General features: G+C 41.2%; 2 protein-coding genes across 2 annotated transcripts; one reads left to right on the top strand and one right to left on the bottom strand.

The window, feature by feature from the left end:
* Window positions 1–3,045: 3,045 nt before the first annotated feature.
* LOC138353246 (uncharacterized) lies at window positions 3,046–3,540 on the bottom strand. The gene has a single exon (XM_069306134.1). It carries the CDS (start codon window positions 3,538–3,540, stop codon window positions 3,046–3,048), a length of 495 nt encoding a protein of 164 aa, XP_069162235.1.
* Window positions 3,541–6,237: 2,697 nt separating this feature from the next.
* LOC138353245 (glycosyltransferase-like protein gnt13) lies at window positions 6,238–7,188 on the top strand. Its single transcript, XM_069306133.1, has one exon. It carries the CDS (start codon window positions 6,238–6,240, stop codon window positions 7,186–7,188), a length of 951 nt encoding a protein of 316 aa, XP_069162234.1.
* Window positions 7,189–25,990: the final 18,802 nt, after the last annotated feature.

The raw sequence follows: 25,990 nt of genomic DNA, 5'->3' as shown, positions 1-25,990 counted from the left end.
TTTCGGCTACCTAACCTAACCTAACCTATAAAGATAGGTTAGGTGAGGTTAGGTAGGGTTGGTTAGGTTCGGTCATATATCTACGTTAATTTTAACTCCAATAAAAAAAAAATACCTTATACATAATGAAATTGGTAGCTTTATCATTTCATAAGAAAAAAGTTAGAGACAATATATTAATTCAGGAAAACTTGGCTTATTAGGCAAATCGGGCCTTGCATAGTAGGCCCAGAAGTGCGTTCTGGCTATTAGGTACGACATATATATATATATATATATATGTCGTACCTAGTAGCCAGAACGCACTTGTCAGCCTACTATGCAAGGCCCGATTTGCCAAATAAGCCAAGTTTTCCTGAAGTAATATATTTTCTCAAATTTTTTTCTTATAAAATGATAAAGCTACCCATTTCATTATGTATGAGGTCAATTTTTTTTATTGGGGTTAAAATTAACGTAGATATATGACCGAACCTAACCAACCCTACCTAACCTAACCTAACCAATCTTTATAGGTTAGGTAGTCGAAAAAGTTAAGTTAGGTTAGGTTAGGTAGGTCAGGTAGTCGAAAAACAATTAATTCATGAAAACTTGACTTATTAGGCAAATCGGGCATTTCATAGTAGGCTGAGAAGTGTATAACTTTTTAGACACTCAACCCACCAGGAGACTCGAACACTGGAATAGGGTAGTCTGTGCATTAAGCATTTGGCACTGAGTTTTCCCATATAACAGGAACCGATGAAAGAGCATCCGAGGTCCCACACTATCTCATTGCCTGGGAGAGGATTGGGGTTCTGGTTGGTTAAATACCCCAGAATTCCTACCTCTCTTAATGGCTTTGAAGTATAGTGTAGTGGATACAGCATGCAACTGCCACCTTGTTGGCCAGTGTTCGAGTCTCCTGGTGGGTTGAGTGTCTAAAAAGTTATACACTTCAGCTACTGGAATAGGGTAGTCTGTGCATTAAGCATTTGGCACTGAGTTTTCCCATATAACAGGAACCGATGAAAGAGCATCCGAGGTCCCACACTATCTCATTGCCTGGGAGAGGATTGGGGTTATGGTTGGTTAAATACCCCAGAATTCCTACCTCTCTTAATGGCTTTGAAGTATAGTGTAGTGGATACAGCATGCAACTGCCACCTTGTTGGCCAGTGTTCGAGTCTCCTGGTGGGTTGAGTGTCTAAAAAGTTATACACTTCAGCTACTGGAATAGGGTAGTCTGTGCATTAAGCATTTGGCACTGAGTTTTCCCATATAACAGGAACCGATGAAAGAGCATCCGAGGTCCCACACTATCTCATTGCCTGGGAGAGGATTGGGGTTCTGGTTGGTTAAATACCCCAGAATTCCTACCTCTCTTAATGGCTTTGAAGTATAGTGTAGTGGATACAGCATGCAACTGCCACCTTGTTGGCCAGTGTTCGAGTCTCCTGGTGGGTTGAGTGTCTAAAAAGTTATACACTTCAGCTACTGGAATAGGGTAGTCTGTGCATTATATATATATATATATATATATATATATATATATATATATATATATATATATATATATATATATATATATATATATATATATATATATATATATATATATATATATATCATTATATATATATATATATCATTATATATATATATATATATATATATATATATATATATATATATATATATATATATATATATATATATATATCTTAGGGAATATCAGGAAAGGGGGTTAGGTCAAGGATTAACCTAACGAATGTTTAATTATTGCATTTTTCCAGATAATGTTGAACAGTCGACAACACATCAGACCGGTCAAACAAACCCATCTGGTCAGACAACTAATCCATCAGGTCAGACTACAAATCCATCTGGTCAGACAACTAATCCATCAGGTCAGACCACAAACCCATCAGGTCAAACAACAAATCCATCAAGTCAGACAACAAATCCATCAGGTCAGACCACAAATCCATCACGTCAGACTACAAATCCATCAGGTCAGACAACATATCATTCAGATCAGACAACAAATCCATCAGGTCAGACAACACATCATTCAGATCAGACAACAAATCCATCAGGTCAAACAACAAATCCATCAAGTCAGACAACAAATCCATCAGGTCAGACCACAAATCCATCACGTCAGACTACAAATCCATCAGGTCACACTACAAATCCATCAGGTCAGACTACAAATCTTTCAGGTCAGACCACAAACCCATCACGTCAGACAACATATCATTCAGATCAGACAACAAATCCATCAGGTCAAACAACAAATCCATCAAGTCAGAAAACAAATCCATCAGGTCAGACAATAAATCCATCAGGTCAGACAACAAATCCATCAGGTCAGACCACAAATCCATCACGTCAGACTACAAATCCATCAGGTCACACTACAAATCCATCAGGTCAGACTACAAATCTTTCAGGTCAGACCACAAACCCATCAGGTCAGAGAACAAACCCATCTGGTCAGACAACAAATCCCTCAGGTCAGACCACAAATCCATCAGGTCAGACTACAAATCCATCAGATCAGACTACAAATCCATCAGGTCAGACCACAAATCCATCAGGTCAGACTACAAATCCATCAGGTCAGACTACAAATCCATCAGGTCAGACCACAAATCCATCAGGTCAGCCCACAAATCCATCAGGTCAGACTACAAATCCATCAGGTCAGACTACAAATCCATCAGGTCAGACTACAAACCCATCAGGTCAGACTACAAATCCATCAGGTCAGACTAAAAATCCATCAGGTCAGACTACAAACCCATCTGGTCAGACAACAAACCCATCAGGTCAGACAACAAACCCATCAGGTCAGACAACAAACCCATCAGGTCAGACAACAAATCCATCAGGTCAGACCACAAATCCATCAGGTCAGACTACAAATCCATCAGGTCAGACCACAAATCTATCAGGTCAGACTACAAATCCATCAGGTCAGACCACAAATCCATCAGGTCAGACCACAAATCCATCAGGTCAGACCACAAATCCATCAGGTCAGACCACAAATCCATCAGGTCAGACTACAAATTCCGGGACAGCGATATCAACTAATGAAATTGGAACAACATCAACCTCCACAACGGGCACAACATCAACCTCCACAACGGGCACAACATCGACCTCCACAACGGGCACAACATCGACCTCCACAACGGGCACAACATCAACCTCCACAACGGGCACAACATCGACCTCCACAACGGGCACAACATCGACCTCCACAACGGGCACAACATCGACCTCCACAACGGGCACAACATCAACCTCCACAACGGGCACAACATCAACCTCCACAACGGGCACAACATCGACCTCCACAACGGGCACAACATCAACCTCCACAACGGGCACAACATCAACCTCCACAACGGGTACAACATCAACCTCCACAACGGGAACAACATCAACCTCCACAACGGGCACAACATCAACCTCCACAACGGGCACAACTTCATCCTCCACAACGGGTACAACATCGACCTCCACAACGGGCACAACACCAACCTCCATCTCCACATCCACAACATCAACATCAACTACCACTTCAACAACTATTACATCAACAACAACGTCAACAACGACCTCTATAACAACAACAGCAACCACCACTTTCACAACCACAACATCAACTACCACAACATCAACTACCACCTCTACAACTACAACATCAACTACCACCTCCACAACTACCACTTCAACAACCACAACATCAACTACCACAACATCAACTACCACCTCTACAACTACAACATCAACTACCACCTCCACAACTACCACTTCAACAACCACAACATCAACTACCACCTCTACAACTACAACATCAACTACCACCTCCACAACTACCACTTCAACAACTACAACATCAACTACCACCTCTACAACTACAACATCAACTACCACCTCTACAACTACAACATCAACTACCACCTCTACAACTACAACAACTACCACCTCCACAACTACCACTTCAACAACTACAACATCAACTACCACTTCAACAACTACAACATCAACTACCACCTCTACAACTACAACATCAACTACCACCTCTACAACTACAACAACAACTACCACCTCCACAACTACCACTTCAACAACCACAACATCAACTACCACTTCAAGGTGCAGAACTTGCTACTAAGAGGAGAAATGTAGACATTTACATACCACAGAGTCTATCACAGATTAAGAAAGTAATTAGAAACAGAGCAATGCAAAAGATGTACAGTGACCACAACACAGCAGTTGCAACATCAGGATCTGCGGGTTGGTACAAGAATTCAACCAACTACGAACCACTTAGTTTGATGAAAGGGAACAGTAGAGCAACAGAAGTGCATTTACATCGCATCAGGCTTGGATACCCATGTGCATGGGAAAAAGGCTTACAGGTTCCGGAAGATGAGAGGAAATGTCAACACTGTGAAGAAATGCCCGACAGACCACTGGAACATTATCTAACACAGTGCACAGTTACAAACCCATTATGATTTCAACTTAGATTCAACAGAGCAGAAGTTGTTAAACACATATGGCAAAATCTTACTGAAGCGACCATACGAGTCATATATACTCATACTCCGCCCAAGTAAAACAGAAACAAGCAACACTTAGTGAGCCAGCCAGAGGCTTAGGGCCCGCGCAGGAATATCCCTGCAAAAAAAAATACCACTTCAACAACCACAACTTCAACTACCACTTCAACTACCACCTTCAGCACTTAATCACCTTCAGTGATTAAGTGCTTAATTGCACACTAGTTTCTCTATCCGCTATCTCATCCTGTCAGTGTAAAAGAGACAAATGTAAGTGAATGCAGATCACCTGACCACCAAAAATAAGTGAATTAAAAGAAAGAAGGAAACTGCAGAAGGCCTATTGGCCCATACGAGGCAGCTCCTATCAATATCTCCAAGTGCCATACGTGTTAAATAATTGCTATATTGTTTTGACGTGCTATATTGAGGCTTAAATACATACAAGTCCTTCTTTCTTATAATTCACTTATTTTTGGTGGTCAGGTGATCTGCCCAGGCGGATATAAAAGTCTGATCAGCAATCTTTTCTTCATTCTACTTTGCTCTGATGAAGACGAATTAGCCGAAATCGCGATAAGCATTTCTATTTTTCACATGTGGTTATTCTGCATATATATATATATATATATATATATATATATATATATATATATATATATATATATATATATATATATATATATATATATATATGTATATATATACATATATATATATATATATATATATATATATATATATATATATATATATATATATATATATATATATATATATGTATGTATATATATATATATATATATATATATATATATATATATATATATATATATGTATATATATATATATATATATATATATATATATATATATATATATATATATGTATATATATATATATATATATAACTGAAAACTCACACCCCAGAAGTGACTCGAACCCATACTCCCAGAAGCAACGCATCTGGTATGTACAAGACGCCTTAATCCACTTGACCATCACGACCGGACATAATGAGGTGATAGCCGAGGCTATTTGAACCACCCCACCGCCGGCACTCGGATAGTTATCTTGGGCATAGCATTTTACCAAATCACCTCATTCTTTGGGGCAACACGTGAGGAACACAAATGCGAACAAGCCTGAATGGTCCCCAGGACATATGCAACTGAAAACTCACACCCCAGAAGTGACTCGAACCCATACTCCCAGAAGCAACGCATCTGGTATGTACAAGACGCCTTAATCCACTTGACCATCACGACCGGACAAGGTGATTTGAGGTGAACGGACAAGAATGAGGTGATTTGGTAAAATGCTATGCCCAAGATAACTATCCGAGTGCCGGCGGTGGGGTGGTTCAAATAGCCTCGGCTATCACCTCATTATGTCCGGTCGTGATGGTCAAGTGGATTAAGGCGTCTTGTACATACCAGATGCGTTGCTTCTGGGAGTATGGGTTCGAGTCACTTCTGGGGTGTGAGTTTTCAGTTGCATATGTCCTGGGGACCATTCAGGCTTGTTCGCATATATATATATATATATATATATATATATATATATATATATATATATATATATATATATATATATATATATATATGTATGTGTATAAAGTACATATGGAAGCTGATCAGAATTACATTACACCTTTGTTAATGCACATTGATGACACTTCGAACACTTTATGTAGACATCAACAATAACCACCACCTCCACAACAATAACAACATCATCAACTACCTCCACAACCAAAATATCAACTACCACGACAACAACAACAATATCAACTACCACCTCTACAACTACTACATCAACAAAATCAATCACCACTTCCACAACCACAACATAAACTACCACGACAACAACAACAACACCTACCACGACCACAACAAAATCAACTACAATGACAACAACAACAACAACTACCATGACAACAACAACACCATAATCAACAACCACGACAACAACAACAATATCAACTACCACCTCTACAACTACTACATCAACAACATCAATCACCACTTCCACAACCACAACATAAACTACCACAACAACAACAACATCAACTACCACCTCTACAACTATTACATCAACAACATCAACCACCACTTCTACAACCACAACATAAACTACCACGACAACAACAACAACAACAACACCTACTACGACCACAACAAAATCAACTACAATGACAACAACAACAACAACAACTACCATGACAACAACAACAAATACCATCACAACTACAATAACAACTACCACGACAATAACAACATCAACTACCACGACAACAACAACAACAACATCAACTACCACAACAACATCAACTACCACAACAACATCAACAACAACAACAACAACTGCTACTACTACGACAACAACAACAATTCAACTACCACGACGAAAACGGTAACAACTACCATGGTACCAACAACAACAACAACAACCACGACAACAACAACAACCACTACAACTACAACAACAAAATCAAATACAACGACCACAACAGAAACAACTACCACAACAACAACAACTACCACAACAATAACAACATCAACTACCACAACAACTACTACTACTAATACTACTATAACAACTACTACTACAATTGTTTAAACTACAATATCAACAACAACAACAATCCCACATCATCACCTACCACACAATAAACGACTAGAGGAACTGGAGCTTAAATTATATATCCATAATGTGCAAAGAAAATGAATCACGCGCATCTGTTCAGGATGCCACTGGAAGGCTCCCTAGAGTCTGAGGAGTCAGACTCTCAAGACTTGTATATGGCTAACCACAACTGGAGGTCAGGGAGCCAGACTTCCAACACTAATATAGGGTTAACCACAACGGGAGACAGCGAGCTAGACTTTCAATACGTGTATATGGTTAACTACAGCTGGAGGCCGGAGAGCCCGACTCTCAAGACTTGTATATGGTTAACCACAGCTGGAGGTCAGGGAGCCAGACTTTCAAGACTTGTATGTGGCTAAGCGTAGCTTGCGGCCGGGGAGCCAGACTTTCAAGACTTGTATTTGGTCAACCACAGCTGGAGGCCGGGGAGTCAGACTTTCAAGACTTGTACATGGTTGAACACAGCTGGATGTCGAGTTCAAGTTCAAGTATGCTAATGGAGACAAGAAAAAATACATCTCTAAAGGATAGAGTAGCTTAGGCTATTTTTATCCCCCGCTGGAGATCGAGGAGCCAGACTTTCATCATTTGTATAAGGCTAAGCACATCTAGAGGCCCGAGAGCTAGACTTTCAAAACTTGAAAATGGTTACCCCACAGCTGGAGGTCGGGGAGCCAGATCTTCCAGACATGTATTGGATTGGCCACAGCTAGTGGTTCATGAACCAGAGCTTGCAGACATATGTAAGGTTAACCACAGCTGGTGGTTCATGAGCCAGAGCTTGCAGACTTATGTAAGGTTAACCACAGCTGGTGGTTGATGAGCCAGAACTTGCAGACCTATGTAAGGTTAACCACAGCTGCTGGTTGATGAGTCAGAGGTTGCAGACTTATGTAAGGTTAACCACAGCTGGTGGTTGATGAGCCAGAACTTGCAGACTCATGTAAAGTTAAGCACAGCTGGTGGTTGATGAGCCAGAGCTTGCAGACTTATGTAAGGTTAACCACAGCTGCTGGTTGATGAGCCAGAGCTTGCAGACTTATGTAAGGTTAACCACAGCTGGTGGTTCGTGAACCAGAGCTTGCAGACTTATGTAAGGTTAACCTACAGGTGGTTGCTAATGAGCCAGAGCTTGCAGACTTATGTAAGGTTAACCACAGCTAGTGGTTCATGAACCAGAGATTGCAGAATTATGTAAGGTTAACCACAGTAGGTGTTTCATGAGCCAGAGCTTGCAGACATATGTAAGGTTAACCACAGCTGGTGGTTCATGAGCCAGAGCTTGCAAACATATATAAGGTTAACCACAGCTGGTGGTTCATGAGCCAGAGCTTGCAAACATATATAAGGTTAACCACAGCTGGTGGTTCATGAACCAGAGCTTGCAGACTTATGTAAGGTTAACCACAGCTAGTGGTTCATGAACCAGAGCTTGCAGACTTATGTAAGGTTAACCACAGTAGGTGGTTCATGAGCCAGAGCTTGCAGACATATGTAAGGTTAACCACAGCTGGTGGTTCATGAGCCAGAGCTTGCAAACATATATAAGGTTAACCACAGCTGGTGGTTCATGAGCCAGAGCTTGCAGACATATGTAAGGTTAACCACAGCTGGTGGTTCATGAGCCAGAGCTTGCAAACATATATAAGGTTAGGAACTGCTGGAGTCCGGGAGCCAGATTTTTGCAGGCAGACCACAGCTGAACTCCGGGGAGCTAGACTATGAAGTCATGTATAAGACAGACCACAGCTCGAGGTCTATGAGCAAGAACTTCAAATATATATGAGGTCTCAGCCTCACTTACATGCCCTCCTCAGCCTCCTTGAGTCTCTGTTATCTTCAGCAACCCTCATTTTCAATTATATATTTTAAATGTCTCATTCAGTTTGTTGTTTATTAATCATATTATCTGACCATCCATAGAATCCCATCTGCTTTCCTTAGATTCTCACTGGAGTCTCTTTCATTAAATAATAATCCTACCTGTTCCTTCTTCAGTAAGTTGCACTTTCACTATATTGCTGGGCACTAATCGCTTCAAAACCTTGCACACACTCATAAAGAAAGCACCTAACTTAGCACATATTTAGATATTTGATCATATAAAGCTCCTTACCTAACTTGGTTTCAATTTTAAATGTCCTCGCGACTCGGTCTCGGGCCAGGCCTTCTGGCTGGAGTCTGGTCAAGCAGGTAATTGACAAGGAATAATTCACTTTGATATAAATGATCGATGATCAATTCCTCACTCGGTTGATCAGGAATTCATTTGAAGGTTTACCAAGTTCCCATTCGAACACTGAGATGCTCGGCTAGTTATAATCTACGTGTAGGGGAGAGCGATGAAAATTATTGGGGTTTTAATGTTTACAAAATTTTATTTCATCATTCCCAATGCTCGTATGCTTTACAACGAAGCTATTACACATTAGGTTCTGTTCCCTAGTCTCGCAAGGAGATATTTCTGTAACAGTCTCTGATATTTTCCAAATGTAAACTACTATTCGTCTCTCTCGAGTAGACAGAGATGCATCGTTCGAGTATGCATCGCTCCAAAGAGAGGAGATTGAGACATTTTATGCGATCCGAATAATTTACATAGCTCCTGATCCCCAGCCCCTAAGAAGGATCCTGGGCTCCTGATCCCCAGCCCCCAAGAAGGATCTGACGCTCCTGATCCCCAGCCTCCAAGAAGGATCTGGGGCTCCTGATTCCCAGCCCCCAAGTAGGATCTGAAGCTCCTGATCCCCATTCCCCAAGAAGGATCTGGGGCTTCTGATCCCCAGCCCCCAAGAAGGATCTGAAGCTCCTGATCCCCAGCCCCCAAGAAGGATCTGAAGCTCCTGATCCCCAGCCCCCAAGAAGGATATGGGGCTCCTGATCCCCAGCCCCCAAGAAGGATCTGGGCTCCTGATTCCCAGCCCCAAGAAGGATCTGGGGCTCCTGATCCCCAGCCCCAAGAAGGATCTAGGGCTCCTGATCCTCAGCCCCCAAGAAGGATCTGGAGCTCCTGATCCCCAGCCCCCACGTGTTCCTGATCCTCAGCTCCCAGCTGGCACCTGATTACCAGCCCCCTCGTGGCTCCTGATCCCCAGCCCCCAGCTGGCCCCTGATCCACAGCCCCAGCCCCCACCCTGATCTCCATGTCCGAGCTGACACCTGATCTCCACTTCATTACTTACCAACAACTTAGTCCAGATTCATGAAGCAGTAACGAGAGTGCTTAAGGTAACTTTTCTTTCTAATCGGGTTCTCGGTTTATAAGTTGTGATACAACAAACTGTTTACTAATACCGATCTTTCTAGCAACACGCCTTCATGCGAAGGCATTTCTGGAGCACTTGTAGGCGCCCAGTTCAGAGACTGGGCCGCAGGGAGGTTGATCCCCGAAATAAGCACAACTGAACATTGTATGTCATAGACGCTTATTATAGCTAACTCTATAGGAAACTAGACACCATTCTTCTGTCGGACGTTAATTACTAATTCTCGGTGTCTCACATTTTTATTATGTAGGTATTTAATAAAATGTGTAAATAAATAATATCACAGCATCATATTGTGAGAACAAATATTAAGTAATTAGAATCTGCGAACATATTAGTAGTGACCTCTGTTGAGAGGCAGGTGAACCAGATCCCAAATAGCTGGGTAAAGAACACCTTGGTAAATCCTACCTGGGGGATTCTTACAGAGTTCCTAAGAACCTTCGTGAAACAGCCCCCCCAAAAAAGGTATTCGTGATGCTTAGTGAATCTAGTTCTGAAGTGGTAGAATTTTTATGTTTTCTTTGTTAGTTTTTCTTGTGTTTATTACTTGGCTTTTCATAAATTTATTTAAGTTTTCGCTTTATATTGTTTTATTTATTTTTAATTTTCTGTTTAATAAAAGCATTCATGTTAATTGACTTTAATTCTGTCCAATTCTTGCATAAATTTATGAAATGCATTTCTTATCCTATAGATAAATATAATAATAAATTTTAATGTTATTTATAACACCTGTTCTGGTGATGAGAGTGCGTTTGTAGTTCATTATTTTTGTGAAGCAAGTAAAATGATCTCGATACTTTTGTTCCATGTGCGATGTAAAATGTGTATATAAGTTGTATATGCGCATTTTACATCGAATTAAACATCATTTATACTATTACTACTACCATCAAATGTCTCCCAAACATACCATTGCAAAAATTAGGACAATATATTTATAATATTTTCGAATACTTTAGCCAATTTATTTCTTTACGAATGGGGGAATAATTGTCATCTGAAACAATACATTGATAATATACATATATATTGCAATATAAACGTCCTCTCTATCTGGGATGGACTCCCCCCCCCCCCAACCAAATGTATTGTAAAGGTTTTCTCTCATCCTCTGGACGGACCCCTGAATGTATCAACGATGTCCCTTCTTAAGCCGGACAGAGAGTCCTCACTTCACATTAATAAAAAACTATCCAACTCATGTTGGAGGGAGAGATCTATAATTTCTGCTGTACGCTACTTTTAGGGAAAATACCAATAATCAGGAGTCTTCTCTCTGCCAACGGCCTGCGTCAGGTACACTGTTACATTCAGTGGTGATAAACTTCAAATAACAATTAGAATTAAGGTAGTGTTAAGGCACTCACCAAATATAGTGAGTCTAACTGGTGGGAGGGCTCTCCCAGAGTAATTTACTAATGATGAAGCTCTCAACCTGAAACATCCGAGGCCCAGCCCACAGAAAAGTTATTCACCTGTTAAATAATTTACAGATGTCTAGAAGATATGACGGGATGGTAACAAGCACTGGACACTGAAACCTTATCCTAGAAATTAACAGTTTATTTCACAAAAAAACCCACCTGACTCGTAACAAATATCAATAAACTTTTAGAGTGGAATCATGGAATATTACAAACACCCATGTGATATCAGTTAACAGCGCACTCTATAGTTAAAATAATTATAACAGCACTACAGGGCACGGCACGAAAGAACTGAACTTAACTGAAAGACTCTCCATTCACAAGATTGGAGTGAAGCTGTTTCACTTCACCCATCACCAGACAACTGCCTCCCTCTAACCCTCTTACCAATCAGAGGCAGCGCTAAATCCGTCTAAACTTATCGAACAGAACTGACTTGCTCTTCCAGTCAAGTTTGCCCACATACTACCTAGTTATAAATAACTTCACAAATTCACTAGATATATCATAACACTCCACTTATTACTCCAACAGTCCAACACATATCATCCTAGGTATTTTTTTTATCTAAATATTCGTGGACCGGCAGTAGCGTCGCCACTGGGAACTTGCTCTACTGACAAAGCTCTTTCTCACGCTTTGCATTTCTCTCATTTCTGCTTGTTCCTCTTATTAAATATACTATTCAAGTCGTAACAGTTTGCTTCTTTTTTAAACAGACCACTATGGTTGTTACACTCTGCTTCTTTATTAAACAGACTACTCAGCTCGTTACACTCTACTTCGTTATTAAATTGACCACACAGGTCGTTACACTCTGCTTCTTTATTAAATTGACCACACAGGTCGTTACACTCTGCTTCTTTATTAAATTGACCACACAGGTCGTTACACTTTGCTTCTTTATTAAACACACCGCACAGGTCGTAACACTTTGCTTCTTTATTAAACACACCGCACAGGTCGTAACACTTTGCTTCTTTATTAAACAGACCGCACAGGTCGTAACACTTTGCTTCTTTATTAAACAGACCGCACAGGTCGTAACACTTTGCTTCTTTATTAAACAGACCGCACAGGTCGTTACACTCTGCTTCTTTATTAAACAGACCGCACAGGTCGTTACACTCTGCTTCTTTATTAAACAGACCGCACAGGTCGTAACACTTTGCTTCTTTATTAAACAGACCGCACAGGTCGTAACACTTTGCTTCTTTATTAAACAGACCGCACAGGTCGTAACACTTTGCTTCTTTATTAAACAGACCGCACAGGTCGTTACACTCTGCTTCTTTTTTAAATTGACCACACAGGTCGTAAAACTATCTTCTAATCCAGAAGAAAAAAAGAATTACTCTACTTGAAGAGTAGTGGCATTTTTTTTGCTTTTTGGGGAAGTTCACAAAGTTGAAAGTTAACAATTCCAACATAAGTATACCAAATTTAACATAATAAACCAAAATAATATATCTTGGTATAAACAACCAAAGAGTACAACAATACATGCAGGCGATGAGTCACAATAACGTGGCTGAAGTATGTTGACCAGACCACACACTAGAAGTTGAAGGGACGACGACGTTTCGGTCCGTCCTGGACCATTCTCAAGTCGATTGTGATGAGGAGGTAGGGACAGGCAATAAATAGGCAAGAGAGAGCTGAGGAGGAAAGTAAGGTGTGGGGGATAGTAGTAATAATGAGAACTGCAGAAGGCCTATTGGCCCATGCGAGGCAGCTCCTATTATAACCACGGAAGGAGATATATAGTGGCATGTACATTCATGCCACATGCCTCGCATACATATGGAATGTACATAGTGGCATGTACATTCACTTCTTTTCCTACCATCTTCCTTCTGTTAAGAAAAGTGTCCTCGTCTCTCTCTTCCTCCGCGCTCTACGCATCAGCGACCCTCAGTTTCTTGATTCTGAAATTGCCTTTATCTACAAATCATTCTCTTGCCTTGGTTATCCTTTGCATTTCATCAACTGTGCCTACTCTCAAGCTAAACGAAATTTCTTTCATCCTAAACCTGCTTCCAACACTAGTAGCACTGTACTATGCCTTCCCTTAATATCTGAACTCAAAACTTTTACCAATACCTTTCGTCCTCTTGACATTAAACTCGCCTTTCGACAAACTAACACACTTCGTAGCAATCTAGTTCACACTGCTCCTCCTGCTTCTAATGCTGCTGGTGTCTACTCTATTTCCTGTTCATCTTGTCCTCTCCAATACTTTGGCGAAACTGGCCGTACACTGAATGACAGACTTAAAGAACACAAGAGAAGTGTTAAGTCTGCAGACACTAACAATGCTCTCTTCTGCCATGTGAGGGATTCTAATCATCCCATTGATTGGTCTTCCTCCAAAATAATCTTTCCTGCCTCTACTCTACACAGACGCCGTCTTGTAGAATCGGCTCTTATACACAATGTACCCAACATGAACTTGAGTCCTGGCTTTGTTGCTGTGGACTCTTCCCTTTCACAGTATATACTCAAATGCTCTAATCTTTCTAACAAACGTGACTTAACACAAGCTTACCCCTTCCATTTATCTTTCTTTCTCTTTCCTTTTCTTTCTCTCTTCTCCATTTTTCTGTTCATTGTCTTCTCCTACGCTCCCTTGCTACCCTCTTCTTATTCCTATTACTATCTCCTTTGGTGGTTATAATAGGAGCTGCCTCGTATGGGCCAATAGGCCTTCTGCAGTTCTCATTATTACTACTATCCCCTACACCTTACTTTCCTCCTCAGCTCTCTCTTGCCTATTTATTGCCTGTCCCTACCTCCTCATCACAATCGACTTGAGAATGGTCCAGGACGAACCGAAACGTCGCCGTCCCTTCAACTTCTAGTGTGTGGTCTGGTCAACATACAACAATACATATAAACTCTACAACAATATATACAGGAAATAAGGAAATACATAACTCATCATCTCCATCGAAGTCACCACACTAATCCAAAATGTGAACATCAACTCTCAATAAGCACTAACCCATAATGCACAAAAATTATTCCAATCCACCAGATCACAAGCTCTGAAAGTCAACACCAATGCACAAGAATCAATAGGCACTGTACTTTATTCACAAAAAAGTATAATAGTCCAATACATCACAATCTCTGAAAAAACACAATTTATTTCCATCAATACACACTAATCATTTTTTTTAAATGCACATGAAATATAGCAATGTGCAATATCACACTCCTCACACATAATCCAAAATATCACCAAGATCATCAGTATCCACAATGACATCCTAGTCATAATCACCATCATCAAAATCATGAACATCAGCAAAGTCAACATCATTAATGTCCATGTAACAATCATCAATATCGCAAATATCATGAACCTCCTAAATTTTATTATCAACACAAACCTCAATATGATTATAAATGTCAACATCTTCAATATGAAACTCAACATCATAATTACCAATTAACATAACCCGTGTTATGGCTATACCGTAGCAACAAAATTACTATAAGCAATATCATAATCACTAATATCATCAAGGTCCAAATTCTCAGAATCCAGTTGATTATCCATATCACCCCTATCATCATCATCATCATCATCATCATCAATATTATACTCATTACCAATATTTCAAGCATTTTCCATATCAGGAATAACATCACTAGCAACACTATAATAGTGTTCCTAGTGATCATTAGTATCAACATCTTCCTCATTACCATCATTAACTTAAACCAATACATACTATAAATACCAAAGACTGTACAAAATACCTGAAAATTCACAATATTATAATCCACCAAAACAAACTGGAACATTAGTTCACCATACCTGCAAACAAAATGACATTCTGGACATACATTATCAATCAACACATCAGCAATAACAATCCCGTATATGGCATATTTCTGCAGTGTTACCAAGAAGTTTTGCACCTCACTTGATCCCTTGAATTTAACTTTCCTTCTCAACCATTGTAATAATGGGGTGGTAACCCTGGTAACACTCCTACCAAAGTATCTGAAAGAGCCACCACATTGCCATAAATTATGGCAGTATATATTTACCTGGGACAAGGTATTTTGCATTCGTTGACAATTTATCTCTTCATGGCTTAGCTTTACCTGCAACCACCATATAATCGAAACATGTTACAGTACAGTGTTCAATCGAACACTTAGAATACATTACAGCAAGATCAGATGTCTGTAACACATCAAACAATTTGGAGACTTGAGCAGATGTTTCTTCCAATTGTCTGTAGACACCACGACGTCATCCAAACATGGTCTCCTGTCTAAACTCGATTATGGTTGCCCTGCATAGTCTTCTGCTTCTCCTCCTACTCTTCGCCGTCTTGATGCTTTGCACCATACTGGGTTGCGTCTCATCTCTGGTGCCTTTCGTTCTACTCCCGCACTCAGTTTGTATGTTGACACTGGCTTTCTCTCTCTCTTCAGGACCGCCGTGATCGCTACTGTCTTCGCTATCTTGCGCGGTCCTTACAACATCCTTTCTCTCGCCTCTGTCGTGCTTTGACTTTTCCTCCTCCTGTAGTTCCTGTTCCTCTTCATCGTCTCCCACTTTCTGTCCGGTTATCTCGCTTACAGGATTATCTTTCTGTTCATATGTTTTTCCTCGTATTGTTCCTTCCTTGCCTCCGTGGAGAGTCCCCCTTCCCAAGTTTTGTACGTCCTTGACTTGAATTACTAAAGCCTTTACCCCTCCTATAATTCTGAAAAGCCTCTTCCTTGAGCACTTTTCTTCGCACTCCCACTCTCTTTCCATCTTCACCGATGGGTCTAAGTCTGCGGACGGTGTTGGCTACTCTGTTGTTTTTCCTGACCTTACTTATATATGTCGCCTCCCTTCGGAGACTAGCGTCTTTACGACAGAACTTTATGCTATTCTCTATGTTCTTCGTCTCTTGCTTTCTCATTCTCATTCCTCCTTTGTGGTTGTAGTTGACTCTTGTAGTGCCCTCATGGCTCTAGGGTCCTATAATCCTGTCCATCCGGTGGTCATCGAGATTCAACATTGGCTGTTTCTTATTTCTAGTAAATTTAAATCAGTAGAGTTTTGCTGGGTTCGCAGCCATATTGGTGTTTCTTTCAATGAGCGTGCGGATGTTGCCGCTAGGGAAGCTATCCGTTCTTGTCCCATCTCCCGTAAAGGTATTCCTTATTCCGACTTTTATCCTATTATTCATTCCTCCATCCTTGCCCGTTGACAGGGTTGTTGGTCCTCTGTGGTTAGTAACAAGCTGCGTACTCTCAAACGTAGTGTGTCCCTGTGGCCTTCCTCCTACCACCGTAACCGGCGGTGGGAAACTGCTTTGGCACGGCTGCGGGTTGGCCATACTCGCTTATCCCACGGTCACTTAATGGAGCGCCGCCCTGCTCCTTATTGTCCGAATTGCGTTGTCCCTCCTACAGTTGTTGAATGTCCTGACTTCCAGGACGAGCGTGTGTCTTGCTTTCCGACCGTCCCTCGCAGTCACTTGTCCCTCGATAGAATTCTAGGTGAATTGAATACTTTTGATATCGTTCGCCTTATGCGTTTTTTTTTCTCGTATTAGCATTTTTGGTGATATTTAGCGCCCTCTGATTATTTTGCACTTTGATGGTGCTACATAGCCTTCCCGGTTTGGTGCCTTCTTTTGATAATTACCTTACCTTACCAAACATGGTCTACACGTGGGAATATTAGCCAAAAACTTTTACTGTAGAGGTAGAAATGTAACAGGAACCATATTTAGCCTAAAAGGTTAAATGGCCAAACCGTCTTCCAGTAGAAAGTCAACCTCAGGCTGAACAATGGCAAGCTTGTCAGGACTGATCCACAAAGGTGGTAATCTAATAGGTGAGTAGGTAGTAAGTTGAATGTCATGGATGATGACCGACGTCTGAGTAGGAACCTCTCCAACCACGGTCAAGAAGTCATCAGGCCACTGCTATCTTGAGGTTATGTTGAGATGATTTCGTGGCTTAGAGTCCCGCGGTCCAGTCCTCGACGAGGCCTTTTTGTTACATACCCTCAGGAAGCAGCCCAATGCAGCTGTCTAACTCCCAGGTACTTATTTACTGCTAGGTGAACAAGGGCATCAGGGTGAAAAAAACTCTGTCCATTTGTTTTCGCCTCCACCGGGAATCGAGCCCGGAACCTTAGGACTACGAATCCCTAGCCCTGTCCCCTCAGCTGTCAGGACCCCCTCAGCTGTCAGGCCCCCACCTCAGCTGCTGCACCATCTCACGTTAAGTCTTCTGTAAGGGTCTTTCCCCCAATCCAATATCATAAGAGCTAGAATAGTTGGAATATACATTAGTTGGATCCTTAACAGAGTCAGTATCGCGAGTAGCCAACATAATACAGTGAAATAAGGCAACAGGCAAGGGGGGCCCTGGAACCTCTTCAACCAGTTCAGGTGCTCAACCAGCCCTTTTTTTCTGTCACCTGGCATGCTCACTCTAAAGCATAGTTTGGTAAGGTCCTCCTGCATGACGTAGGAACCTTCATCTTTGTGGGACATGGAGCTACAAGAACGAGGCTTTAAAACCAACCCCTTCTCTCCGGGATCAACTGTATAAAGTGTAGCACTGTGATTATGATCATGTTAGTCTGCATCCTGTCCTGACCTTGCTTGAAATGTTGAAGAGCCACTACTCTCACTGCCTGCAATCTCTGAAAGGGTTTCTTTTCAAACTCAGTCCCTTCAGTAACATCCACATTGCTTAGAAGCTTACCCTGCATGATTAATAAGGAACCATGAACTTTATGACCAAATACTAGCCCAGGGAGAGGGAGCATCCTAAAGAACTGTGAAGCCCCTCTCTAGCTGCAAATAAGACATAAGGATGAAGAATTCGCTTGTCCCTGCAAAATTCCTCAAACAAATCTGACTTAAAAGTACTCCATTGATCAGTCTGCACTACCCAGGGAAGATCAAATGCTGATAAGTATCGTATTAGTTGTGCAATTACTGCCTTGGCTATGGTTTTCCTCACTTCGTAAGCTTCAGGGAACAGTATTGTTATGCACATTAAAGTTATCAAATAAATATTCCCCATTTTAGTTCTGGGTAATGGGCCAACACAGTCTAATACAACATGGAAGAAATGTTCCTTAGGCACTACAATTGGCCTTAATGGATCTTTAATGGGTAACTGGTTGGATTTTCCAACCTCTGACAGATTATACACTGGCTACAATACCTCAACATCTTTTTATAGTTGTGGCCAAAAGAAATACATGAAAATTTTAGAATAAGTTATATTAATACCCAGATGTCCCCCCATATGATGATCATGAGCAACATAAATAACTTGTTCCCTGTCTTGCTGGGGTACAACAAACTGGAATACTGCTCTCCCAGTCATCTGATGAGGGAGAATTGTGGGGTATCCATCTCCTCATCGAGAGCTGATCCTTGTAATAGAATTCAGAAGACAAGGTGTCACAGTCCCCTCCAGACAGAGCTATGGCATTCTTTTAACATAGGGTCATCCCTCTGTAGTTCACTTAAGATGCATTTTTGTCCTCGGTCTGAGGCAATAAAGGGAGGGACAGCAGCGGCATCCTCACCTTCTCCACTCTCTGGAGTTAATGGTGGTTCTTCCACACTGACCTCAGGAGTGTCATCGACATGGGGCATAAAAGTCTCTCTAAGAACGACCTCAGCGTCTCGCTTTGGTGCGTCTACAGGGGCTGGAGTCTCAATAACCTTGGGAACTACAAGGTTGCCCTAAATAATCACACCCAGAGACCTAGTCACTGCACATGCAGGGTATACAATATCCTCCTCTCCTGCCTTGGACTTCGGTACAAAATGAGGATTTGTCAGCATTATTGGCAATTGATTACCTCCTATTTTATCTCCTGCAATATCATTACTCAATATGAGATCTAGTTCCGGGACAGGTAAATAGAAGCTAACACCTACTGTACTACATCCTTGGAAACAATCAGCATCTGTGGGGAAAACTGACTCGTGCGATTTAATTATTTAGCAATTTATTTCTTACGTTAATTTAATTATTTCGATAGTGGACTGTATGATCTTTAAAGTGGACTGTATGATTTTATTCCCAAAAATCGTTTCCAATACATTCTGGGGGGGGGGGGTTATTATTTATATATATAGCAGTAGTGAAATATGTGAATAGAACCGCGCGCACCACATGAGCAGGTCTCAATATTAGGCCCCCCCACAATTAGGCCCCCCCTGCTCAGGTGGTGTGCAGGTGTCTAGTCACAAAGGGTTCTGGGGGTTACCCGGGGTGTGCAGGCGTACCGTCCGGCCGCGCTGCACTAGTCACTCGGTAATCATGTTGGATTGGGGCAGCGGCATGTGGGGCGATGTGGGTCATGTAGGGTAAAGTGTAAGTATAGGAACAGGTGAGCAATAGTAGTAGATGAATATATATGAGTATATGCCATAGAGTTATTGCGTGTAGATATATATAGTTAAATAACAGTATGTAGGATATGTTGAGGGGGAGGGGGGGGCCCTACCTCTAACATGGTAGGAGACCAGGCTCTTAAGATGGGTGGTTAGGGGTAGGGCACATGAAGGAGTTTAAGGGGAGAGGGGAAAGGATGGGGAGCGGGCGGCAGCTTTGACTGATAGTGCGGGTCTCTGTTTTATGTAGTGTAAATATTTTTACCAATTCTTTTCCTGTGGTGGGGGTCTCCAATATCTTCATGTCGGAGTCGAGAGGTGTACACGGATGGAGGTCACAATAACAAATGAGGGTGGGAATTTACCCGTACTGTTTTTGTAAACAGGGTGGGTGGAGGCACACCTCTCCCTCCCCTCCCTTACCTTCTAGAGTGGTACGGAGCAGGACCACATACCGCCACATAGACCTGAGAAGTGTCACCACATGGCACATGGATGTGTGCAGGAGCCAGTGTTTTGAACCACTCTCCTCTTGAAGAGTGAGACGCAACTGCTGGGAATGACAGCAATACGGCGTACCATACTCACTCCTGTTACAGCTCACACTGCCACATAGCAGCAACGCAGCGGCACATAGGCCATGAGGCAGCCCACATACCGCAATGTAGGAGAACTGTACCGGTGTGTGGTCTTTGATGCCCCGCGCGTTAAGGTGGTGTTATATGTCGCACCCTCCCCTCACCCCCCTCCCATGCAGGTGTCAGTCATCATCAAACATTCGACAATTCCACACTTCACATTTCCTCAGTCCACAATAAACGAGGGAAAAAGTCATCACATTATATAAATTTATTCTTTTATTAAACACTTAAGCGATTTACAACGATAATATTAATAATAATATCGTAGGAATATATCAGCCTGTGGTCTTGTATGTCTTTCACCAGACAATAAATAGTTAAAGGCGTTAACCCTTTATATATAATTTTGCTGAGGAAGAAGGCTTCGGGGCGTCGGGTAACCTCTTGGGAGTTTGACACGTAACTGGACTAAATGAGACATTACCATACACCATACCCAGAAGGTCCCCCACCCCCCTCCCCTTACACCTAGCACACAAGTCTGTTTACATCTTCCCCTCCGAGGTTGAGGGGTGGGGAGGGGGGGCTTACACGCATGTCTCTATATTCTCAACAAATAACGACTATAGCCTGAGGTATATTTAATTTTGCTTTCACTCTGAGTAACGAGCCTCATCGCTTACCAGTCTTCAGTTTTATTCTATCTAATCAAACTACTGCCCCGAATTTAGCATCACTCAGTAAACTCAGTCAAAGTCAGTAGGGTAGCGTTTTCTGAATGAGGGAAACATTTTTTACATCTTAAAAGATGTCTACCAGTCTTCAATTTTTTTCTATCAAATCAAATCAGTGCTCTTATCACTCAGTCAACTCAGTCAAAGTCAGTAGGTTAGCGTTTACTGAATGAGGGAAACATTTTTTGCATTTTAAATGATGACTACCAGTCTTCAAATTTTTTCTATCATATCAAATCAGTGCTAGCATCACTCAGTAAAAGTCAGTAGGTAAGCGCTTACTGAATGAGGGAAACGTTTTTTACATTTTAAAAGATGTCTACCAGTCTTCAATTTTTTTCTATCAAATCAAATCAGTGCATCTATGCATCAGTGCAAATATGCATCACTCAATAAACTCAGTCAAAGTCAGTAGGTAAGCGTTTACTGAATGAGGGAAACATTTTTCATCTTAAAAGTGTCTACCAGTCTTAAATTGTTTTTCTTTCTATCAAATCAAATCAGTGACAGCACCACTCAGTAAACTTAAAGTCAGTAAGTAAGCGTTTTCTGAACGAGGGAAACATTTTGGGCGGAGAGCGAGCCTTCGGAGGCGGCTCGCCTCTGTAAAGTTTGTCACATAACTGGGGCTAAATGAGGCGATACCGCCCACCATACCCGACCGCTCCCTCCCCTCACAGTTGACACTCACAAGTTAACAGTTTACATGCTTTTCTCGCTATACAGAATAATAAATAATAAATAAATAAATAGTTAGGAAAAGTAAACCCGTTTATATATAATTTTTATTCTTTTATTATCATTTAACACTTAAGCAGCAGTGCGTGTCTCTGTATTCATATTAAATAATGACTATAGCCTGAGGTATAGACCTTTTAATTTTGCTTTTGATTCTTGAGTAACGAGCTTCATCGTATACCAGTCTTCAATTTTCTTCTATCAAATCAAATCTCTGCCAGTAAAACAGTCACTCAGGTAAAGCCAGTAGAAATTTTTACTGAATGTGGGAAAGACAACTTCTGGAGGCAGCAGCAGCACTAGGAGACTTGCACGTATGTGTTTTCCACTACTGAATGAATATATGCAATTTTAGATCAATTCCAGGAACTTCACCATTACACACATCTGGGGTGGTGGTTTAAGGTGTAGTGAGATGGGCGAGGTCGGCAAACACACCGCGGTCTGACCTCCGCTATACCTCAAACGCGCCATTCATTCTCTCTCCGTTAGGTGAGCAATGTTCCCACATACAAATTCCAAGCATGCGCTGTTAGCAAAGTAAACATGTATAAGACTAATGTGGAAAATCTTAGTCTTGATACTATTATTATTATTATACTAGCTGTACCCGCCACGCGTTGCTGTGGCTCAGTCTGGTTTAATGGAAAAGAAACAAAAGAGAATGCGCACGTTTCAGTTATGTTTAATTTCACAATGCTTGTGGGTACACAGTATTTTTTGATGTTCCATTGTCTGGAGATAAAGAGATTGTCTGGTTTGCCGACTCTAGAACACTCAACATATAATTGTTCATGCGAGAAACAATCCGTATTTAGATATAAACTGCACAATTCTAAAGATTGGTCCTGAGCTTTGTTGATGGTGAGTGCAAACGCCAATCGAATTGGAAATAACAATCTCTCAAATTGAAATGGCATATCTGTTGGAATTATAGGAATGTGAGGAATGAGGACATTTTCACCTTTGCAAGGTCCTGTCAAGGTTATTGCTTCTACGACGTTGCTGACTTGCAACTTGATGTTGCAAAGTTTTGGCTGGTTGATATTTCGCAACATGATTGTTGGCAAGCCGATTTTCCATTGCAATACATGTGATCGAGTGAATTCAATATATACTTGAATTCAATATATGGGATGCTGCCAGGTATCCCTGGCAGATCGAGTGAATTAAAAAATTCTGTTGGATAATTAACCGCTTCATCTGCTTCCACAACAGTGTCGACGGACTTATATGTGACTGCCTCACTTTGTGTGTTTGTACGTAGGCAATTCCGAATACTGTGTGTTTTCGCAAACGCGTCATTCTGACATAACGTGAAGAGAGCAGTTAACGTTTTATCCGGTGGATTCATAGATGATTGTTGCACATTTGCAGCTGTGAAATAAACGTGTCCATTTTCTGGTTTTCAAAACAAAAACAAAAAATAGTAACGAAATATTTCAGTTCAAACGCAGATCAATCGACGCAGATTAATTTCCCCACCAATTGCACTGAAAAATATGATGAACAGTTAAAAAAAAGAAATGAAGAAGAATTAAAATAGAAACAAATAAGCTATTCCCAAGAAATGAACGGTATGGTATACATCACCGCTCAATTCCAACGCAACGTCACACAAATTAATTAAAATAAAATGAAAATAAATAAAAATCTATAAAAGTTCAATATACCAATGCAATCGGAAACATTGAAATGGAATCGTAACATACTTTATATATCGTGTGTTGCTCTTACGTGCAACAGATGGCGCTGTTTTTCAAAAAACGCATGTTTTCACCTGTCACAGGTGTGGCATCTAAATAGTAGGTATATCAAAACACGTATGTATTCAAATGAACGTTGTGTCAAAATTTCAAAGCAATCGGTGAAGAACTTTCGTTTTTTTATGTCACAGGTGAGGCATGTATATAGTAGGTATATATAAACACTCGCCTATTCGAATGTAATGTTGTGTAAAAAATTCAAAGCAATCGGTAAAGAGGTTTCAAAGATTTCCCTCACATGAAAAACACAGCTTTAAAAAAAAACGTGTTTTTCCCGTCACATACGTGACATCTATATAGTGTATATATAAAAACCTGCTCGGATGCGAATGGGACGTTGTGTGAAAATTTCAAGGCAATCGGTGAAGAACTTTCCGAGATTAGCGATTTTGAACAAACGAACATTTCCATTTTTATTTATATGGATTTTAAATTGACTTGTTCATTATCACTGAGTTCAAGGCTGCCTCTAAGACCTTCATTATCCAAATGTAAACAGTAACCGATGAGAATAAGACCGGATGAGTCGATAGTGAAATAGTTAGCTCGGGGTTAAGTGTGTAAGGGAATAAGGACCCCGTCAGACCTTGAACCATTTAGCGCTGTACCTCATTTTAAGCGTTTTACTGAATGAGGGAAACATTTTACATCTTAAAAGGTGGCTACCAGTTTTAAATTTTTTCCGTCTTGATGAAATAGCTTCTACCATCACTCAGTAACTCAGTAAAGGCAGTCAGCCAGTCAGTCAAACAGCAACAGTGGACTGAAGACTCTAACATGCTATTTTTCTAAATTTGCAGGCAGTGAGAGAAGTGGCTCCTCAACATTTCAAGCAAGTTCAGGACAGGATGCAGACCAACATGATCATAATCACAGTGCTACACTTTATACAGTTGATCCAGGAGAGAAGGGGTTGGTTTAAGCCTCGTTCTGGTAGCTCCATGTCCCACAAAGATCAGGGTCCCTACGTCATGCAGGAGGACCTGACTAAACTATGCTATAGAGTGAGCATGCCAGGTGACAGAAAACATGGGCTGGTTGAGCACCTGAACTGGTTGAAGAGGTTCCAGGGTCCCCTTGCCTGTTGCCTTATTTCACTCTTTTAAGTTAGCTACTGGCAATACTGACTCTGTTAAAGATCCAACTAATTTATATTCCAACTATTTTAGCTCTTATGATATTCAATTAGGAGAAGATGTCCCCCTTACAGAAGACTCAACGTGAGGTCATGCAGCAACTGAGGTGAGGGCCTGACAGCTGAGGGGACAGTGCTAGGGAGTCATAGTCCTAAGGTTCCGGACTCGATTCCCGGTGGAGGCGGAAACAAATGGGCAGAGTTTCTTTCACCCTGATGCACCTGTACACCTTGCAGTAAATGGGTACCTGGGAGTTAGACAGCTGCTACGGTCTGCTTTCTGGGGGGCGTGTAATAAAAGGGAAGCCTTGTCGATGACCGGGCTGTGGGGACTCTAAGCCCCGAAACCATTTCAACATCACCTCAAGAGAGTAGTTGCCTGATGACTTCTTGACCCTGGTTGGAGAGGTTCCTACTCAGATGTCGGTCATCACCCATGACGTTCACCTGACTGCCTACTCACCAATAAGACTAAAACCTTTGTGGATCAGTCCTGACAAAGCTTGCCATTGTTCAGCCTGAGGTGGACTTTTTACGGGAAGACGGTTTGGTCATTAAACCTTTTAGGCTAAATATGGTTCCTGTTACATTTCTACCTGTACAGTAAAAGTTTTTGGCTAATATTCCCACGTGTAGACCATGTGTAGACTGCAGAAAACTTTGTTGGCTAATATTCCCTTATATAGACCATGTTTCGATGACGTCGTGGTGTCTACACACACTTAG

Source organism: Procambarus clarkii, chromosome 56 (assembly GCF_040958095.1).
Source record: "Procambarus clarkii isolate CNS0578487 chromosome 56, FALCON_Pclarkii_2.0, whole genome shotgun sequence".
Classification (NCBI taxonomy): Eukaryota; Metazoa; Arthropoda; class Malacostraca; order Decapoda; family Cambaridae; genus Procambarus; species Procambarus clarkii.
The sequence above is the reverse complement of the archived record's forward strand: the minus strand, read 5'-3'. Positions and strand labels throughout refer to the sequence as shown.

Coding starts and splice junctions, on each gene's coding strand:
- LOC138353246 (XM_069306134.1), bottom strand. CDS start 3,540: ATGGAGGTTGGTGTTGTGCCCGTTGTGGAGGTCGATGTTGTACCCGTT.
- LOC138353245 (XM_069306133.1), top strand. CDS start 6,238: ATGACACTTCGAACACTTTATGTAGACATCAACAATAACCACCACCTC.